This window comes from Pristis pectinata, chromosome 25 (genome assembly GCF_009764475.1).
Source record: "Pristis pectinata isolate sPriPec2 chromosome 25, sPriPec2.1.pri, whole genome shotgun sequence".
Taxonomy (NCBI): domain Eukaryota; kingdom Metazoa; phylum Chordata; class Chondrichthyes; order Rhinopristiformes; family Pristidae; genus Pristis; species Pristis pectinata.
In genome coordinates this window covers 32,535,374-32,554,392 of record NC_067429.1, presented here as the reverse complement: position 1 = coordinate 32,554,392, position 19,019 = coordinate 32,535,374, and the positions used below count along the sequence as shown (strand labels likewise).

The 19,019-nt window shown below is 42.7% G+C and overlaps 1 protein-coding gene across 2 annotated transcripts in view; it reads right to left on the bottom strand.

Annotated features, from left to right (window-relative positions):
* Window positions 1-368: 368 nt before the first annotated feature.
* The window catches only part of cdc27 (cell division cycle 27), a 92,680-nt gene continuing 74,029 nt past the window's right edge, over window positions 369-19,019 (bottom strand). For both annotated transcript variants that reach the window (XM_052038503.1, XM_052038504.1), the window contains exons 15-19: window positions 16,826-16,943; window positions 14,972-15,100; window positions 14,805-14,879; window positions 3,927-4,107; window positions 369-1,404 (exon numbers count right to left, since the gene is read on the bottom strand). In XM_052038503.1, the coding sequence (XP_051894463.1) occupies window positions 1,313-1,404; window positions 3,927-4,107; window positions 14,805-14,879; window positions 14,972-15,100; window positions 16,826-16,943 (595 nt within the window). In that variant the 3' untranslated portion in view covers window positions 369-1,312. The remainder of the gene's footprint in view (window positions 1,405-3,926; window positions 4,108-14,804; window positions 14,880-14,971; window positions 15,101-16,825; window positions 16,944-19,019) is intronic.

The window sequence follows — 19,019 nt, the reverse complement described above, 5'->3', positions numbered from 1 at the left end:
CATGCACAGGGACTTCACACACTGCACCCACCTGTGAGCAGACATTGATAATGGCCCCCAGGTCAAGCTTAAAAGCAATTGCAATGCAAGATTGTGAGATGGAAGGTCGTGACCTGGAAGACTGAAAAATCCATGAGATGTAGGCATCCTTTGTAACATGGGTACTGACTACAAGAAAATGTAACATTTAAGCTTCAAGCAATTGACTGATGTGGGTTTTTAATCTTTGCTGGGCAGCAGCCTTTATTCCTCACACTGACAGTATAGGTCATGGCAGACTTGATGGGCTAATTGGCCTCTGTGTTGGAATAACTCTACAATTCCCAAATGTTTAAGAGGGGATACCCAGCATCAACATCCAGCAGCTAAAAGGTTTTCAAAGTATTTTATTTTGGATTTTTTTTCCACATCATTAAACCGAGTTGCAAATATATTAACAAAAAGACTTTTTCTAAGACTGTACAAATATCTGAAATTAAAAAGGGATAAGCAACAGAAAAAAATCCACTTAAGACACCAAGTTACAGTTTTAAATGAAAAATGAAATTAAAAAAATAGACCAGATTTCACACACCCATGCGCATACACATCCACACGTACAGACACACATTGCATTTTCCATTCGTTAACACTTTCTGGTTGCACAAAGTGATAGCGGCTCCTCGTGTCAGGAAGACCATAAAAGGGTGCCACCACTGTATGCAATCAGCATGTGCATTTTACAGAAAAGGCTGCACTGCACTCTATGGTGAAATAAAGACAGGAGATGAGCAAGATGAGAGAATACCTCCATTCACAGCAACTAAGTGGCCAAAGGCAGTACATTAGCCACTATGAACAAAGTGCTGCTCGAAAGTGGCTGCCATTTTGACCACCTGTACCTTCTGCTGGTTAATCACTGAGGTAACACCAGCCACTGGACTTTCAACCCCCCTCCCCTTACCCCCTTTTAAGATGTGAATAACAGCAGCATAATTGTGATCTTTTGTGAAGGTCAAGGTTTGCATGAGCAGAAGTAGCAGGAGGGAGAGGGGAGTTATGCAAGTTCACATTCAGATCATTTTTAACAATTACATTTAAAAACAAAGCCCCCTGTTCAACACAAATATTGTTGAGGCTGGAAATTAAAAGTTGTCGGTGCCAGGTTTCCTCGTGACCCAGTGATAGGTCTCTCCAGCCTACGCTCATAACGTTGGCAAACTGCATCATTCAAAATGCTCAAAGCAGAAGTACAGACCTAATGAGAGAGGAGAGGGAAAGGCCAGGGAGTAGCAGCTCTTGCTCTGGAGCCATGTTTTGGCTGGGGTGGCATTTACAAATTGAAGCTCTCATCGCTCTCCGCCGCATGTAGTTGGGTGTCATCAGCATCAGTCATGCTGCTTTCCTGGGACTCATCTGTTCCAGCTGTAAGAACATTACAATTAGTGCCGATTTTTAGCAAGGTAACTAGAAGGTCTGCAAACACACGAATCGGGAGCAGGGAGAAGTGGACCACGTGGGCTCTCACACCTGCTCTGCCATCCATTAAGGTCATTGCTGCTCCGATGACTTTATTCCACATTCCCATTCACCCCAGTAACCTCTCACCAAGAATCTATCTGCGTTAAAAATATGCAAAGGCTCTGCAACTCTCTTTCTCAATGTTTGAGAGGCGAAGACACTCAACCCAGAGTGAAAAATCTTCACCTCATCTGTCTGAAATGGGCAACAACTTGTTTTTTTTTAAAAAAATATCCCCATAGATTTGGGAGACACAATAAAAAGAAACCAGGTGACATTGCACCAACATGAAGACTAGTTGCAGGAAGCAGCTAACTATTGACGTGGCAGCCTTTCCGGGAGTTAGCCAGTTTGGTTATCGAGCATTACGTGTGTCCTTTGCCACAATTTAAACCTCAAATCTTTTGTCAGCTCAATTACTCTATCGAAGCAGCAGGTACGTAGCCATCTTGTCTCCTTCACTTTTCCTTTCACCTTATTACAATTCTACTGCCCATCACTCTTTTATCCTGTGCTTCAAAGATGCTTTCTGTTGCTGTTCCAGATTTTCTTCTCAATTTCCTGGTCCTTTCCAAAGATCCGATAACGTGGAATATTCAGCTCCCAGTCATGCCCAGCATGAGGTTATGTCTCTGTACTGGGTAATTCAAGCTATCCAGTAGAGAAAGACAGTTATTCGGCCTAACCACTAATGTAGCAATTACAGTCAACATGACCCCTCTCCCACTTAAAGTTTATATTTTATGTCACCTGCTTGGGTATCATCTCCCCATTCCCCATACACCCACTTTACATTAGTCTGGCTAACTTTCACATCTCAGGATAAGGTCAGCCTGTGCAGAGTTGAGGTTCATTGCTACATACAGTTTGACTGACAGGGGTCCAGACAGCGACATGTAATGGAGCCAATCTTGAAATTTAAGCAGTAATGAATCTGTGACTCCTCCCTTCTGAAACCATTGTACGTAACACTTGAGCAGACATGGTGCCCTTGTCTTACAATATTTGTGGCTTTCCAACTGACACCTTTCTGGCCAGAGGATACGTTTTGCATGAAACAGATCAGGAAAGGCAAAAAAGTGGAGATGGTCATTCATGAAGTGTTCCATTCTACCTTCAGGCTCCCAAACGAGCAATTTTGTGTTACATGGCACACAGACACAATACAGTATCTAGAGGCCATGCTTCAGGAGATAGGAATACACACTCAGGGCCGAGTGGCCTGCTCCACCATTTCATCAGATCACAGCTGACGTGACTACAGCCTCAACTCCAGTCCCACGCATTCCCAATAATCTTACTGAATCTAATGCTGCCTTAAAAATATTCAAAACCTCTGCTTCCTTTGTCCCGAGGAAGTGTGTTGCAAAGATCCTCAATCCTCCAAAAAATAAAAAAAGTTTCACTTCATTTCTTAAATGAGAGACCCTGTATTTTACAAAGGTCACCCTATTAATAGATTCTCCTGTAAGAGGAGAATCTAGTCATCCTCTCCAAATCCACCTTTGTCAAGTCCCTTCCAAAGTTCAGGGGATACTAGCTTTCCAAACAAGATAATCCACCCATTTCAGGAACTGGTCCAGTGGGCCTTCTTGGAACTGCTTCCAACATATCCTTAAATAAGACCACTGCACACGGTACTCCAGATGTGATCTCACCAGTACCTTGTGGAACTAAAGCATGATCTCCCATCTTTGGTATTCTACTCCCCCAGCAAAGGAGAACATTCTTGCCCCACGTACCTCATTTCTGCCTACATTGATTCCATCTTTTCTTCCCTGATCCAGTCCTTTCCCATTTACATCCATGACACTTTGGATGCTCTCTGCCATTTGAACAGTTTTGTTTTTAATTCCCTAGTCCTAACAGGTTTATCTTTACCACAGACAGAGAATCCTTCGACATCTACATCCAACATTACGTGAGCCTGAGGGATCTCCACTTCTTCCTTGGACAGAGGCCCAACCAGCTCCCCCTCCACCAACACACTCGTTCACCCAACGTAATGTCCTCACACTGAACAATTTCTCCTTCAACTACACCTACTTTCTCCAGATCCAAAGGAACTCATACAGGCCCATGGTAGTTTGAAGAGATCCAACATTAAGCCACAGTAGAATATCAAGTACAATCAGCTTAGGTACTGATGCTTGTGATCCTGGACAGGATTCTGGTCAATCAAGTGCACTTTCTGTACTAAGATAGCCAAAGCAAACCTTAGACACATGCTCTTCTGGACAAAGCAAATAGTTTTGCAGCAGTGACTACCGTCAATGTTGCAATGCAGAACTTTACTGTTAATTTTTATATAAAAGTTTACATTTTATATGCTCATGATTATGGACTTATAGCATGTATGGGCTGGCCTGGAACCCAACAGAATGTTTGCAATGAAGGCTCTTTTACAATCATTCACCAATACTAACCTGTGTCATACTGGTAACCCTCACTGTGCTGACCATCATTTGTTACAGGCTCCTCATCATCTGGTAAGTAACGTTTGTCAATAGCCTCTTTGATCTGGTTGTTGGCTCCCTTTGGATCAAGATCCATTGCCCAGGAGAAATTCATCAGAGCTAGGTGTGTCTGCCCTAATTTCTTGTAAACCTGGAGGAGAGAAAAAAAAACTACTTTTAAAATAAGAAAAATGTTACAACCACCCAAATACTCTTGTAGAGACAGAAACCCTGGTCAACTCTCATCTTAAAGAGACAGCAATAGGAAGGAAAATAAAACCACTTGAGAGACAATTAAGACAGAGGAGAGATCAGTCACATTGATAGGGTATACACTTTGACTACAGATGAAAGAAATGAAAAGGAGATGCATCATGAAAAGAATTCATACAAATAGTTTCCAATAAAATCATGGATTTCAATTATCCAGTTATGTAGGAGAAAGAATGGAGTTAAAAGCTTATTTAGAATACTTTTGACCCAGCAAGTCATGCAACACAAGAGGAACCACTATGTAGCCCTGTACTGGTAAGAAGGCAGCGATGAATGTGATACTGGTGCAACCACTAGAACATGGTTCTCAGAAGGGCAGGACTGGCAGCTCAATATTCCAGAGTGCAAAGCTGCAGTCACGGAAGAAGTGGGGGAGGGCGCATTGCATTATTGTTCAAGGAGACCATCATTATAGTAATGAAGGAGGACGTCAGAGTCATACAGCATGGAAACAGGCCATTCGGTCCACCACATCCATGCTGATTAGTGGGCACCCATCCATGTTAATTCCACCTTCCGGCACTTGGCCCGGAGCCTTCTATGCCTGGGCAATTCAAGTGCACATCTAGGCACGTTTTAAATGCCGTCAGTGACACTCTCTCAGGCAGTATATTCCAGGTACTCACCACTCTCTGGGTGAGAAACATCCCTCTCAGATCCCCTCTAAATCTCTTACTCCCTACCCTAAATCTATGTCCTCTAGTTTTATTCACCTCTGACAAGGGGAAAAGATTCCAGCAGTCTATCCCATCTATGCCCCTCAATTCTATATACCAAGGAGGCTCTTCAAACAAGGCCATTTGGATACAGCTTAGAAATAAAAAGGGTGATCACTGTTGTGATTGCACTACAGACTTAACAGTCAGCAGGCGACAGAGGAGCAAATACATAACAGAAACATGGAGGTGCTTGAGGCATGGGGTTGCAGCACTAGATGATTTCAATATCCCTCTTATTAACTCAAATCGCCTTGGTCCGAAAGCATTCGCCGTGGTGGAATTTTTCAAGGAGAGCTTTGTGCCAGTATACAGACAGTCTGACTAGGGATGGGGTCACATCTGACTTAATCCCAGGGAATGAAACCAGGCAAGTGAGTGAAGTGTCAGTGGGCAAGCACTTTGTAGAGAGTGATTATAACTTGGTAAGTTTCAAAGTAGAGATGGAAAGGGATAAGGGTAGTCCTGAAATTAAATATCTGAATTAGGGAAAGACCGATTTCAACATCTTTAGGCAAGACCTGCAAACGTAGACTGGAAGCAGAGACTTGCAGGTACATCTACATCCTCAAAGTGGGAGTCTCCTAAAACTGAAATAGTGAATGTTCAATGTATTCCATAATTCCAAGCAAACTAATCACCAAACTCCTAGACCTGCAACCCAACACCTCCATTTGCAACTGAATCCTTGATTTCCTGACCAACAGACCACAAACAGTGAGGATAGGCAGCAACACCTCCACCACGATTATCCTCAACACTGGTGTCCCATAAGGCTGCGTCCTCAACCCACGATTTTACTCCCTTGCCACTCACAACTGCGTGGCAAGATTCTGCTCTAACTCCATCTACAAGTTTGCAGATCACACTATGGTAGTGGGCCGTATCTCAAATAATGATGAGTCGGAGAACCGGAAGGAGATAGAGAGCCTAGTGACATGGTGTCATGACAACAACTTTCCCTCAATGTCAGCAAAACAAGAAGAGCTGGTCACTGACTTCAGGAAGGGGGGTGGGGGCGGGGGGTGCACTGCACACACTCTGTCTACATCAATGGTGCTGAGGTCAAAAGGGTTGAGAGCTTCAAGTTGCTAGGAGAGAACATTACCTGAACTGGTCCAACCATGGCCAAGAAAGTTCACCAATGCCTCTACTTCTTCAGGAGGCCAAAGAAATTTGGCATGTCCCCTTTGACCCTCACCAATTTTGATTGATGTAACACAGAAAGCATCCTATCTGGTGCATCACGACTTGGTATGGCAACTGCTCTCTGCCCAATACCACAAGAAACTGCAGAGTTGTGGACACAGCTCAGCACATCATGGAAACCAACCTTCCCTTCATGGACTGTCTATACTTCTCGCTGCCTCGGTAAAGCAGCCAGCATAATTAAATACCCCACCCACCTGGGTCATTCTTTCTTCCCACCTCCCGTCAGGCAGAAGATACAAAAGCCTGAAAGCACATACCACCAGGCTCAAGGACAGCTTCTATTGAACAGTTCCCTGGTACAATAAGATGGACTCTTGACCTCACAATCTCTTTATGACCTTGCACCTTATTGTCTTACCTGCAATGTACTTTTTGTAACTGTAACACTATAGTCAGTATTCTGTTATTGTTTTACCTTGCACTGTGTAATGAATTGACCTGTATGAACAGTATGCAAGACAAGTTTTTCACTGTACCTCAATACGTGTGAAAATAATAAATCAATTTACCAATTTAAGGGTGAAGGACAAGGACTGGAAGTTCAGAACTCTTGATGTCAAGGGATAGCGGGCTTGATAAAGGGAATAAAAAGTATACAGAAGGTATGAAGCACTGAAAACAGAGGGGGCTGTTCAGAAGTAAAGAAAGTGTGGGGGGGGGGGTGGGGTGGTGGGGGAAGTACTTAAAAGAAATTAGGAGGGAAAAGAGAAGTCACAAACTATTGCTGGCCAATAACAAAAAGGAAAATCCCCAGGCACCGTGTAAGTATACTAAGAGCAAGAGGATGACCATTGAGATCAAAAGTGGCGCCAGAGGACATGGGCAAACTTTTCATTTGCATTCATTCAGGAGAAAGACATTATAATTGGAGATTTCAGTTGGGAGAATGCATTTCTAAGAGCATGTTAAGATTGAAAAGGTGTTAGATGTCTCAGTGGGTGTAAAGGCAAATAAACCCCAGGGCTTGCAATGTATCCCAGGTTGCTGGGGGAGCCGGAGAGGAAATGCTGGGGCCTTGACAGAATGATGACAAATGTGGCACCTTCATTCAAGGGCAGCAGGGATAAGACAGGTAATCATGGGCTAGTGAGTCTAATGTCAGTGGTCAGGAAATTATTAGAAAGTCTGAGGAATAGAATTAATCTACACTTGGAGGGGTAGGGATTGATCAGAGATAGTCAGCATGGATTTGTAGGTGGAAGATCCTGTCTGAGTTTATTTTTGAAGAGTTAATTAAACACAATGAGACCAGTGTAGTAGATGCACTTTACCTTGACCTCAGTGGGGCCTTTGGCAAGGTCCCACACAGAAGGCTGGTCCACAAGATTAGAGCCCATGAGGTCCAAGGCAAGTTGGCAATTTAGATCCAAAATTGGCTTGGTAATAGGAAGCAGATGAGGGTGGAAGGCAGTTTTTGCTATTGGAAACTTGTGGCCAGTGGTGTATCACAGGGATTGGTGCTGGGACCTCTGCTGTTTGTCAGACACATTAACAAATTCATGTGAATAAAAGTGGTGAGATTAATAAGTTTGCAGATGACACAAAAACTCAGTGAGGAGAGTAGTCCTAGGCAACTAAATGATATTGATTGGCTGGGAAGCTAGGCAGGAAGTTGACAGATGGAAATTAATCTTGACAAGTGTGAGGTGATGCTTTTTGGAAATCTCCTAAGGGTAGGACAAATGCCATGAATGGCTCATCCTTAGGGAGTAATGAAGACCAGCGAAACCTTGGTGGACAAGTCCAATTATCCCTGAAGGTGGTAGCATGGGTAATCAGGGTGGTGGTGGTGGTATGTAGGATGCTTGACTTCATTAAGTGAGGCATAGTGTTTAGGAGCTGGGATGTTATGGTATAACTTTATAAAACATTTGTTAAGCCACAGCTGGTATACAGTACTGTGTGCAATGTCAGTCACCACACTATAGGAAGGACATGACTGCACTGGAGAAGGTGCCGAGATTCACTAGTACGTCAACACAAGAGACCGCAGATGCTGGAATCTGGAGCAAGAAACAATCTGCTGGAAGAACTCAGCAGGGTCTCAACCCAAAATGTCAACAATTCCTCCCCCCGACACACAGATGCTGCTCAACCTGTTGAGTTCCTCCAGCAGACTGATTGTTTGACCATGATGTTACCTGGGATATAATGATTCAGTTATGAGGGAACAATGCATGGGTTGGGTTTGTTTTCCTTGGAGCAGCAGACCTGATGGCCTCTGATAGAGGGAGCTGATAGAGGGGTACAGATAGGGTAGAGATTGAGAAACTTTTACCCATGGCAGAGGTGACTAAGACCAAAGGACATAGGTTTAAGGAGCAAGAGGTTTATAGGGGATCTGAGGAAGAATTGTTTTTTCCCCCACCCAGTTGGTGGTTGGAATCTAGAGTGCACTGCCCGAGAAGGTGGGTGAAGGTAGGTAATCTCACTGCATTTAAGCAGCATTTAGACAAGCTGTTGAATTGTCAAGGGATGGTCAACTATATACAAAGTGCTAGTAAATGGGATTAATAAGAGAGGATTTGATGGTGGACATGAACATGGAGCCATACAACGATACAGCACAAAAGCAGGCCCTTCAGCACACCAAAAGTCTATGAAGTGGAGAAAGAAAGAGTAGAACCATATCCAGCAAGTGATAACAATATCTCAATAGATTGAGATATACAGTTAGAAGACCTAAACAAGAGATTGGAAAAACAAATCAATGAGGAAGGGGTTCTGGTATGTGAACTGAAGAAATCAATGTCAAAAAAGTAGGAAAACACTTGAAACCAAGAATGAGACACCTTGAAAGCTACATTCCAATGAAAAGAAAGGAAAACATGTCAGGAATGAAATGCTCTTGATAGATAGAGAATGGATAAAATGGAGAACAAGAAAATAATGACATGTACAAATATAGGATAGAATATATACACTCAACACAAACAGTTCACTTGGCTGAAGAAGTCCAAGGCAAACATCCTTCCACCCTACCTCAATATACCTTTCTTGACATTTCTCCCTAATAAAAGAATGGAATAAGACACATTCAAGGCCATGAGTAAAATGGTAATATGAAGGAAAATACCTATTAAGTGAAAATACTGGTGTTTTGTAAAGAATTTACTCAATGCATAAAAAGGCAGCTCAAAGTTCCAGCATACAGATGCTACAGAGATGGAGGTAAGAGAGCAGGGGGAGCTGTGGTTTTGATTAGGGAGAATGTCATGGCAATACCCTGGAAGATCCCCCATGAATATCCTCCCTGAGAGATTATATGAGTGGAACTTAGAAATAAAGAGGGGATGATCACTTTGATGGGATTGTATTATAGGCACCCCAACAGTCAGCGGGAATTAGAAGAACAAATATATAGGGAGATCACAGATAGCTGCAAGAATAATAGAGAATGCAATAGTAGGTGGTTTCAACTTCCCCAACACTGACTGGGACTACTCGAGTGCAAAGGGCTTGGATGGGGTGGAATTTGTTAAACGTGTACAGGAAAGTTTTTTTTTACAAACAATATGCTCTATAGAGAGGGAGCAACACTGGACCACCTATTGGTCAATGAGGCTGGGCAAGTGACTGTAAGTGTCAGTGGGGGGGCACTTTGGGACCAGTGACCATAATTCTATTAGTTTTAAAATAAATATGAAAAGAGATAGGACTGATCTACAAGTTAAATCTTAAATTGGGGCAAGGCAAATTTAAGGTCTAGCAAGTCTGGTTTTTAAAAGTGAGATAGGGAGAATTCAGGGACAGCATATTAGGTTGGAGTGAAGGCAAGGCTGGCTGGATTAGGGAAACCTGGTTGACGAGGGATACTGCAGAACTGGTCAGCAGAAAGGAAGTGTATGATAGGTATAGAGAACTGGGATCAAGCAAGTCCCTTGAGGAGTACACTTGAGAAAGAAATCAGGAGAGGAAAAAGAGGACACAGAGACAGTGTTGGCAGCTAAGGTAAAGGAGAATCCCAAGGGATTCTACAAGTGTATTAAGAGCTAAAGTATGACTAGGGAATGAGGAGGTCCACAAGGATCAATATAGTCGTCTAAATGCGGTGCCACAGGAAATGGGCAAGGTGTTAAATGAATATTTCTCATCTGTATTTACTGAGGAGGTGCTCATGGAAGCTAAGGAATTAAGTGAACAGTGATGTATTGGAATAGATCCACATTACAATAGAGGAGGTGCTGGCAGTCTTAAGGCATATTAAGGTGGATAAATTCCTGGGCCTGATCAAGAGAATCCTAGGACATTGTGGGAAGCTAGGGATGAAATTGCAGGGGCCATTCTGGCTTCTGCCTTCTTCCTTTCCAGTCCCGATGAAGGGTCTCGGCCCAAATCATCAACTGTCCATTCCCCTCCCCTGACCTGCTGATTTCCTCCAGCATTTCAGGTGTTGCTCAAGAAATTGCAGTGGCCCTGGCAGAGATATCTGTATCATCTTTAGCCACGGGAGAGGTACCAGAAGACTGGAGGACGGTTAATGTGGTGCTTTTATTTGAGGTGGTCTGCAAGGACAAGCCAGGGAACTACAGGCCAGAGAGCCTAACATCAGTGGTGGGAAAGTTACTGGAGGGGATTCTGAAGGACAGGATCTAACATTTGGAAAGGCAAGGACCGATAAGGGATAGACAGCATGGCTCTGTATATGGGAAATTGTGACTCACAAATTTGATTGAATTTTTTTTTGTTTAAAAAGAGAAGAGGATTTACAAGAGCAGGGTGGTAGATGCTGTCTTAAGGTCCTTGGCGAGCTTCTGCATGGTAAGCTAGTTTAGAAAGTTAGATCACATGGCATGCAGGGTGAGCTAACCAACTGGGATGGTAGAAAACAGAGGGTGTTAGTCCAGGTTTGTTATTCAGAATGGAGGCCTTGGCATGCCACAGGGATCAGTGCTGGGTTCACTGTTATTTGTCATCTATATTAACGATATAGATGACAATGTTGTTAACATGATTAGTAAGTCTGTGGATGACACCAAAATTGGCAGTGTAGTGGACAGTGAAGAAAGTTATCTAAGGTTGAAACAGGACCTAGGGGAATAAGGAAGCAGGCCAAGGAATAGCAGATGGAATTCAGACAAGTATAGGATGTTGCTTCTTGGCAAGATAAACCAGGGTAGGTCTTGCACAGTAAATGGCAGGGCCATGGAGAGTGTTGCAGAAGACAGACCTAGGGATACAAGTACATAGTTTCCTGAAAGTGGCGACACAGGTAGACAGGGTGGTGAAGACGGCGTTTGGCACGCTTGCCTTCACTGGTCAGGAAGTTGAATACAGGAGTTAGGATGTCATGTTGCAACTGTACAAGTCTCTGTTGAGACTGCACTTGGAGCATTGTATGCATTTCTGGTTGCCATCCTATAGGAAGGATGTCAATAAGCTGGAAAGGGTGCAGAAAAGATTCACGAGGATGTTCCTAGGTTTGAAGGGCTTGAGTTATAAGGAGAGGCTGGATAGGCTGGGACTGTTTTCCCTGGAGCTTAGGAGGCTGAGGGGTGACTTAGAGGTGTATAAAATCATGAGGGGCAAGGGGCAAGTGGATGGTCACAGTCCTTTTCCAGGGTACAGGATCTAAAACTAGAGGGCATAGGTTTAAGGTGAGAGGGAAAAGATTTGAAAAGGGAACAGAGGGGCAAGTTCTACCATGGCAGGTGGTGGGTATGTGGAGCAAGCTGCCAGAGGAAGCGGTAGAAGTGGGTACAATTACAACGTATAAATGACATTTGGACAGGTACGTGGATAGGAAAAGGTTTAGAGGGATCTGGGTAAATGGGACAAGCTCATATAGACATCTTGGTCAGCATGGACGAGTTGGGCTGAGGGGCTCATTTGTGTGTTGTATGACTCTATAATTAAGGCAAAAATGGGGTTACTAAGGAATGAGTGGGAAATGCACTGATGATACTGAAATGACAGGGACAGACACATTGATATTTGCTCTTATGAAAACTGAGGTAAGGAAGAAAGTAGAACAGTGGAGTTGAGGATTGAGGTTGAAGGGATATTATTTAAATGAAAGAAACTGGAAGATCCTAGGTCTAGATAGATTGCAACTGAACACTCAAAAACTAGGAAGGAGGAAGCAGACTATTCATTACTCAATGATATCCAAAAAATAGAGAACATAGAACAGTACAGGCCCTTTGGCCCACGATATTGTGCCAAACTAATTAAACCAATGACTCCTAATTAATCTAATCCCTCTTCCCTGCACATTGATAACTCCCTCCCTTCTCTGCATGTTCATGTGCCTACCTACAAGTCTCTTAAATGCTCCTATGCTATCTGCCCCTACCACCATCTCTGGCAGTGCAATCCAGGACCCTACCACTCTCTTTAAAAAAAAACCAAACATGCCTCACACACCTCCTTTGTGCTATCCCCCTCTCACCTTGAATACATGATCTCTAGTACCAGACATTTCAGTCCTAGGAAAAAGATACTGGCCGTCTATCTATGCCTTGCATAATATTATAAACTTCCATCAAATCTCCCCTCAGCCGCTCCAGAGAAAACAGCCCCAGCTCAGCCAACCTCTCCTCACAGCACACGTCCTCCAAACCAGGCAGCATCCTGATAAGCCTCCTCTGCACCCGCTCAAAAGCCTCCACATCCTTCCTGTAATGAGGTGACCAGAATCGAACACCGTACTCTAAATGTGTCCTAACCCAAGCTTTATAAAGCTGTAACATAATTTCCTGACTCTTGAATTCAATGCCATGACTAATGAAGGCAAGCATGCCATACACCACCTTTACCACCCGATCAACCTGTGCAGCCACTTTTAGGGAGCCACGTACCTGGACTCCAAGATCAACGCTGATAAGGATACTGCCATTAACTGTGTACTCTCCCTTTATGCTGGATCTCCCAAAGTGCAAGACCTCACACTTGCCTGGATTAAACTCCATCTGTCACTTCTCCACCCATATCTGCAACTGATTTATATCCCGCTGTATCCTTTGGCAATCTTCTATGCAATCCACAACACCACCAATCTTTGTGTCACCTGCAAACTTACTCATTTTCATCCAAATCAATCATATACACATGACAAGTAGCAGATGTCCCAGTAGAGATCTCTGCAGAACACCACTAGTCACAGACCTCCATCCAGAATCAGACCCATCCCTCTATCTTCTGTGGGCAAGCCAATTTTGGATCCAATCAGCCAAGTTACCATGGATCCCGAAATAAAAGGAATGGTGTCATAACAGTTGACAAAGAACAATGGTAATGCCCATGGTCCAAGGGTTGTGAAACAAAACTTTCACAGGCAACAAAAACATTCTAGAATCTCGGTGACAAGATTAAATGAAACACTTAGAAACAATACAACAGTATTCTACACAAATTTATGAAGGGAAGTTCATATTTAATCAAATATTATATGATGAAATAACAATGTAGTCAAAAGCAATACTGACATATGAAAGTACAAAGTTGGCTCTCAATTTTAGACCATTGTACAGCCAAAATACCACCACTGTATGTTGGAAACAAATACACCATTTCTGCATAAAGTTCCAGAGATAACAACAACAAATGAAGCAAACAGAACCCGTTTTACTGATGCTAATCCAGGATACATTTTAGGCTAGGCATATCTCCACTCTTTTTCCAATAGTGCCATCAGATCCACAACATCTGCCAAAAGTAGTAATTTGAGCAAATGCATTTGTGACTGTGCAGTACCCACTGAACAGTGAAGTGGAATGTCACCCTGGATTGAGGATTCAAGTCTCTGCAGTAGGATATGAAACAATCTATGACTTTGAGGTGAATGCTACCTTTGAGCCAAAGCCAATCCTTGCATTAAAGGCCAATTGGACACACAGATTGAAAGGGGACAACAAAACAAAAAGGTATACGAGGACAAAAAAACCACATATGCTGAAATCTGGAACAACAAAAAACACTAGAAAAAACTCAGCAGGTCAAACAGCATCTGTGGAGGCAAAAGGTGAATGTCAATGTTTTGGTGATCATCTCCTCCCCACTTGGTTCCACCTACCATAACCAGCTTCTGTCTCACCCCACTCATACTGATATATTCTGGCAATCTTTCCTCTCAGTCTCGATGCAGGGTCTTGACCTGAAACATTGACTTATACCTTCTGTCTGCATGGATGCAGAGTTTTACCAGCATTATGGTTTGTTCCAGAAGGGTGATATTACTAGGTTGGCAGAAGGAGGAGGATGTGTTGAATACAAAGAGGGCCTGGTGTCCAAATATTTGTAGGAGGAAATATACTAAACCACTGATTATTATTTAACTTGCTTCAGAGTTCTTTTCTGCTAAATATCAGCAGCATGCAGGGATGTTGTTGGCTACTTTTTGGACCCTAGGTTGCCATGATCTTCATAAAATGAAAAACATTACAACTGTTTCACAATTATTTCCTTCCAGCTTCACTTTTGGACTTTTCATCAAACCCCTGGTCTCATCACCAGGAGACAATATTCAAAGTCTTACATCATTGGCTAAATAACATTAATCCAAGACATTGTAACAATAGCAAACATTGCATTAAGGATTAAAGAAATTGTTTCTCAAAATCATCAACAGCTCTCCATCACAGATATTGATTTTCTGAATAAGAACTATACAGTGCTTCTGAATGAAGAGGCAAATCAAATCTCTTACCTTTCCTATTAGAAAGTAAACAAGTGACTCTTTGGGAACAATTTGTTTCAGTTCTTCAAGCTCCTGCAAAGCTGCCTATTAAAAAGAGTAGAGACATCACTGGGTGTTGAAACCATGACTGCATGTACCTAAAGAATGCCTTACACGATACCCACCAACACACTTACCTTGTACTTCTCATTCGCAAACAAAATGGAGGCTCGGTGGAATTTGCATAGGGGATTTTTTGGATCTATACTTATGGCTTTATTTAGTGTTTCAAGTGCACTCTCGGATTTCTTTAATGCATGCTGGACCTGGAAAATAAACCACGTGAGCATCAGTTAGCTTCATAATCCAAATCAGCAGGAACAAATCAGGTTTAGAATTCAATATATTTACATTGAACACCAGGGTACATCAATAAGCTCTTTTCAACATAATAATGGGGCCTCTAACATCCAACCAAGTGTTCAGTGCCTGACATTAAAGGGAGGCGTTCCACATTCTGACCATAGCCAAACTATCAACTTCACCTGCTGTTAATGGAACTTTCCTATCAGCCACCACATTGGCCTATGTAACAAATGACTACACTGGGGGAGGCATTGGGGCCCCAAATTCAAAAGAACTAGAACATTATTGCAAACGTGACTTGAAACTTGTTGACATACTGGATAGCTGGTTAACAAGGCAACAGACCATTCTGGAGTCTCACTCTCAGCCACAGAAACACCTGTTTGTTCCACTCATTAAAATGAATTTGCCTAGGCACAAGAGGTCACCTAGGCATTCTGCAGATTTGTTCACTCCCAATAACCTACTAGTGCCATAGAGCCATAAAGCACAGAACAAGGCCCTTCAACACCGAGTCTACACAGACCATCAAGCTCTCAGACACCAATCCCATTTCTTTTCTCTCCACTTCCCATCATTCTCCTCAGATTCTACCACTGACCTACACACTAACAGCAATTTACTGTGGCCAACTGCACATCTTGAGATCTAGGAGGAAACCAGAGCACTGCTAACTCCACACAAACATCACCCAAAGTTAGGATGGAACCCTGGTCACTGGATCTGTGAGGCAGCTGTTCTACTAGTCGTGTCACTGTGCTCTTCCCCAAAAGTCCTTAAAACCTCTTAAATGCCATTCAAATACTTTTGAAAGTTACAATCAACTCTTCCCAACTTACAGGTAGCAAGTTCAAGATCATAACCACTGCCTCAAGAAAGCTTTTCCTCCTAACCCATGGCTTTAGTTCACCATCCTGAATCAAATGTTCCTTAATCCAAGAGCCATCCATAAATGCAAATTGCTCTCCATGATCCTGTGTAAGCCTGACAACATTCAGTATACCCCTCTCTCCTTTTCTCCAATCTAATCTGACAGCTGAAATCTCTCAGTGGAACCTGTTCAGCAAATCATTTTAAGATTAAACTTAAACTTCCTATTTTTGTAACTATGCCTCTATTTACAAATCTTAGGAATTTTTTTTTAAAAAAGCTCATCTCTCAACAGATCCTGCCACTTTTGAAGAATTGTACAGGCTGCACACTTCAGAACTATGCTACTTTATTCATGTTGTCTCTTTCGCTACTTCAAAATCCATCACTTCACCAGCTGTCTATATTAAGTTTCATCTGCTTCTTGTCTGCCCATTCTACAACCTCATGCCCTCTTGCAGTCTAAGTCACAAGGCTTTAACTCATTATATCTGAATTACTTGCAAGAACTGACAACTCTGCCCCAAATAACTTTACCCATCTCACTACAATAGCATTAGACAAACCAACTATGACAAGAGTGAATTAGGGACAAATAACACCAAGAGGCAATGTTTAATGGTGTGATTGCACAGACCTCTCTCTCTTGTCAATGACAATACAGGTGACAAAAGCAATGGTCACTTGGTTGCAGTTGCAAATGTTCAAAGAAATAGATCAATGTTGCAAGAGATTATACCTGCTTCAAAATAGCACACGGTGACAGAACAACAGTAAGGGGAACAAAGGAGACCCTTTGTTTTAGGTTTACTTACCACACCGATGTGGCACAGCAACACAGAACTTTGGGGGTTGATATTAAGAGCCTTTCGGAAATGAATTTCTGCTAGGTTGAACTTCTCTTGCTTATAGTAGATCATCCCCAAACCATACCTGCAGGGAAAGAAGGTTACACAAGTCTCATTCTCCATTTCAGAGGGCATTACAGACTTGGTCAACAGCTCTTGGATTTGTTGTTTATCTTTTTTTTATATATAAGAGTACATTGTTTAAAAGTTTGGTTTACTTGTGCAAACCAAGCACTAAGTATTTGAAGCCCTCACCACCATCTCAAACTAGTGTACATCTGTGCACAGACAACAAACGAGTTTAAAACAATTGATGTTGAAACCAACAACTCCAATTTCACTTACAAATGTTACCCACCAATCAAGCACCCCATTGCCACCCCAGCCACCAAATAAAATGATCAGAATAACAAGACCAGGCAAGAATGGAGAAGGCAGAGAGGGATGGGTGAGATGCAGAGGAAAACTTCACCAACCTTGTGGGCCCTGTTGTTATTATTGCTGGGCCTCCTCAAGCTCACTGAGTCATTATGGCAACTGCACATTCCGAGATTCTTGATGAAATCAATCAAGTAGCACATTGGAAAGGGAATATTCTGCTTTGATCAGTTGCGAGTGAGTGCAACATCAGACAGTCTCTCCTCACTTCACTGCCTTTCTAAACCACAGCAGGAATGTACCATGAAGAGAAATATACATCTCATCACTCATCAGTTGAAATAACCCAACGCTAATGAGACATACAAGGAGTCCACCATCAGCTTTTTATTCGTTTGAGGGGATAAAAGTTTAAAGGGGGTCTGTGGGGCAAGTCGTTTTGTTTTTAAAAAAAGCAGAGTGGCATGTGCCTGGATTTTACCCTGAACTACCTCAATGCACTGTGTAACAAATTGATCTGTACGAACAGTATGCAAGACAAGTTTTTTTTTGCTGTACCTCAGTACAAGTGACAATAATAAACCAAATACCAATAGTGGTGGAAGCAGAAACAGTAGTGGCATTTAAGAGGCCGTTAGATAGACACATGGATATGCAGGGAATGGAGGGATATGGATCATGTACAGGCAGAAGAGAGTTAATTGAATTCAGCATCATGGTCAGCGCAGATATTGTGGGCAGATGGGCCTGTTCCTGTGCTGTGCTGTACTGTACTGTCTATGTTTTACGTTTTCAGAATCAGAGCATTGCTAGCAAGGCCAACATTTATTGCCAAACGCTGCTGCAGCCTTTCTGAAGTTAGTCCCAGTGTTTTTGGGTAGGAGTGAGGATTCAGACCAGAAATGTCACTTGGAGATTTATCTGCACTTAGTGGAATTCCCACATGCTTCATTCTGATCTTTCTAGCTGGCAGGTGGTCAGTTTTGGGAGATGCTCTTGAAGTAACTGTAATATATTTTGCAGATGGCACACGCTGCAGACATGAAGAACCAGATGTACAGGGAATGAATTTTTAGGGCACTGGATGATACACAAGTCCAGTAGGCTGCTTTATGGTGTCAAGATGGTGTCAAGCTATGTTGAATCTGGGGTCATCTACATAAATGGAGAGCATTCTATTATGCATCTGACTTGTGCCTTTCAGATGGTGGATGATGTTAGGAGGAGAGTCATTCACCTCTGATTACAGTCACAGAATGTGAACGGCTGGTCCAGATGAATTTAGAGTCAATAGTGCACCAGGATGTTGCTGGTAGGGGACTCGCTCACGTTGGAGATGGTCACTGTCTGGGACATCCGTTGCAGGAATGTTCCTTGCCACTGATCAGCTCATGCCAGTATGTTCTCTAGGCCTTACTGCATACAGGCATGGACCAGCTAACTTGCTGAGGAGTTGCACAGAAAATTAAATGTTCTATAAACAGCAAACATCCCTGCCTCTGACCTTGGGTTAGAAATAAGGCAAATGAGTCAGAATCAGTTATACAGTACAGAAACAGGGTCTTCGGCCCAACTCATCCATGCTGACCATTTGCCTGCATTTGGCCCATCTCTCTAAATTTCTATCCATAAACCTGTCCATGTGCCTTTTAAACATTGCAAGTGTACTGAAGACACTTGGACTAAGGAGACTTCACTGAGCAACTCCTGCAAATGATGCCTGAGACTGTGACGATTGACCTCTAATAACTACACCATGTTCCTTTGAGAGAGATCCAATTTT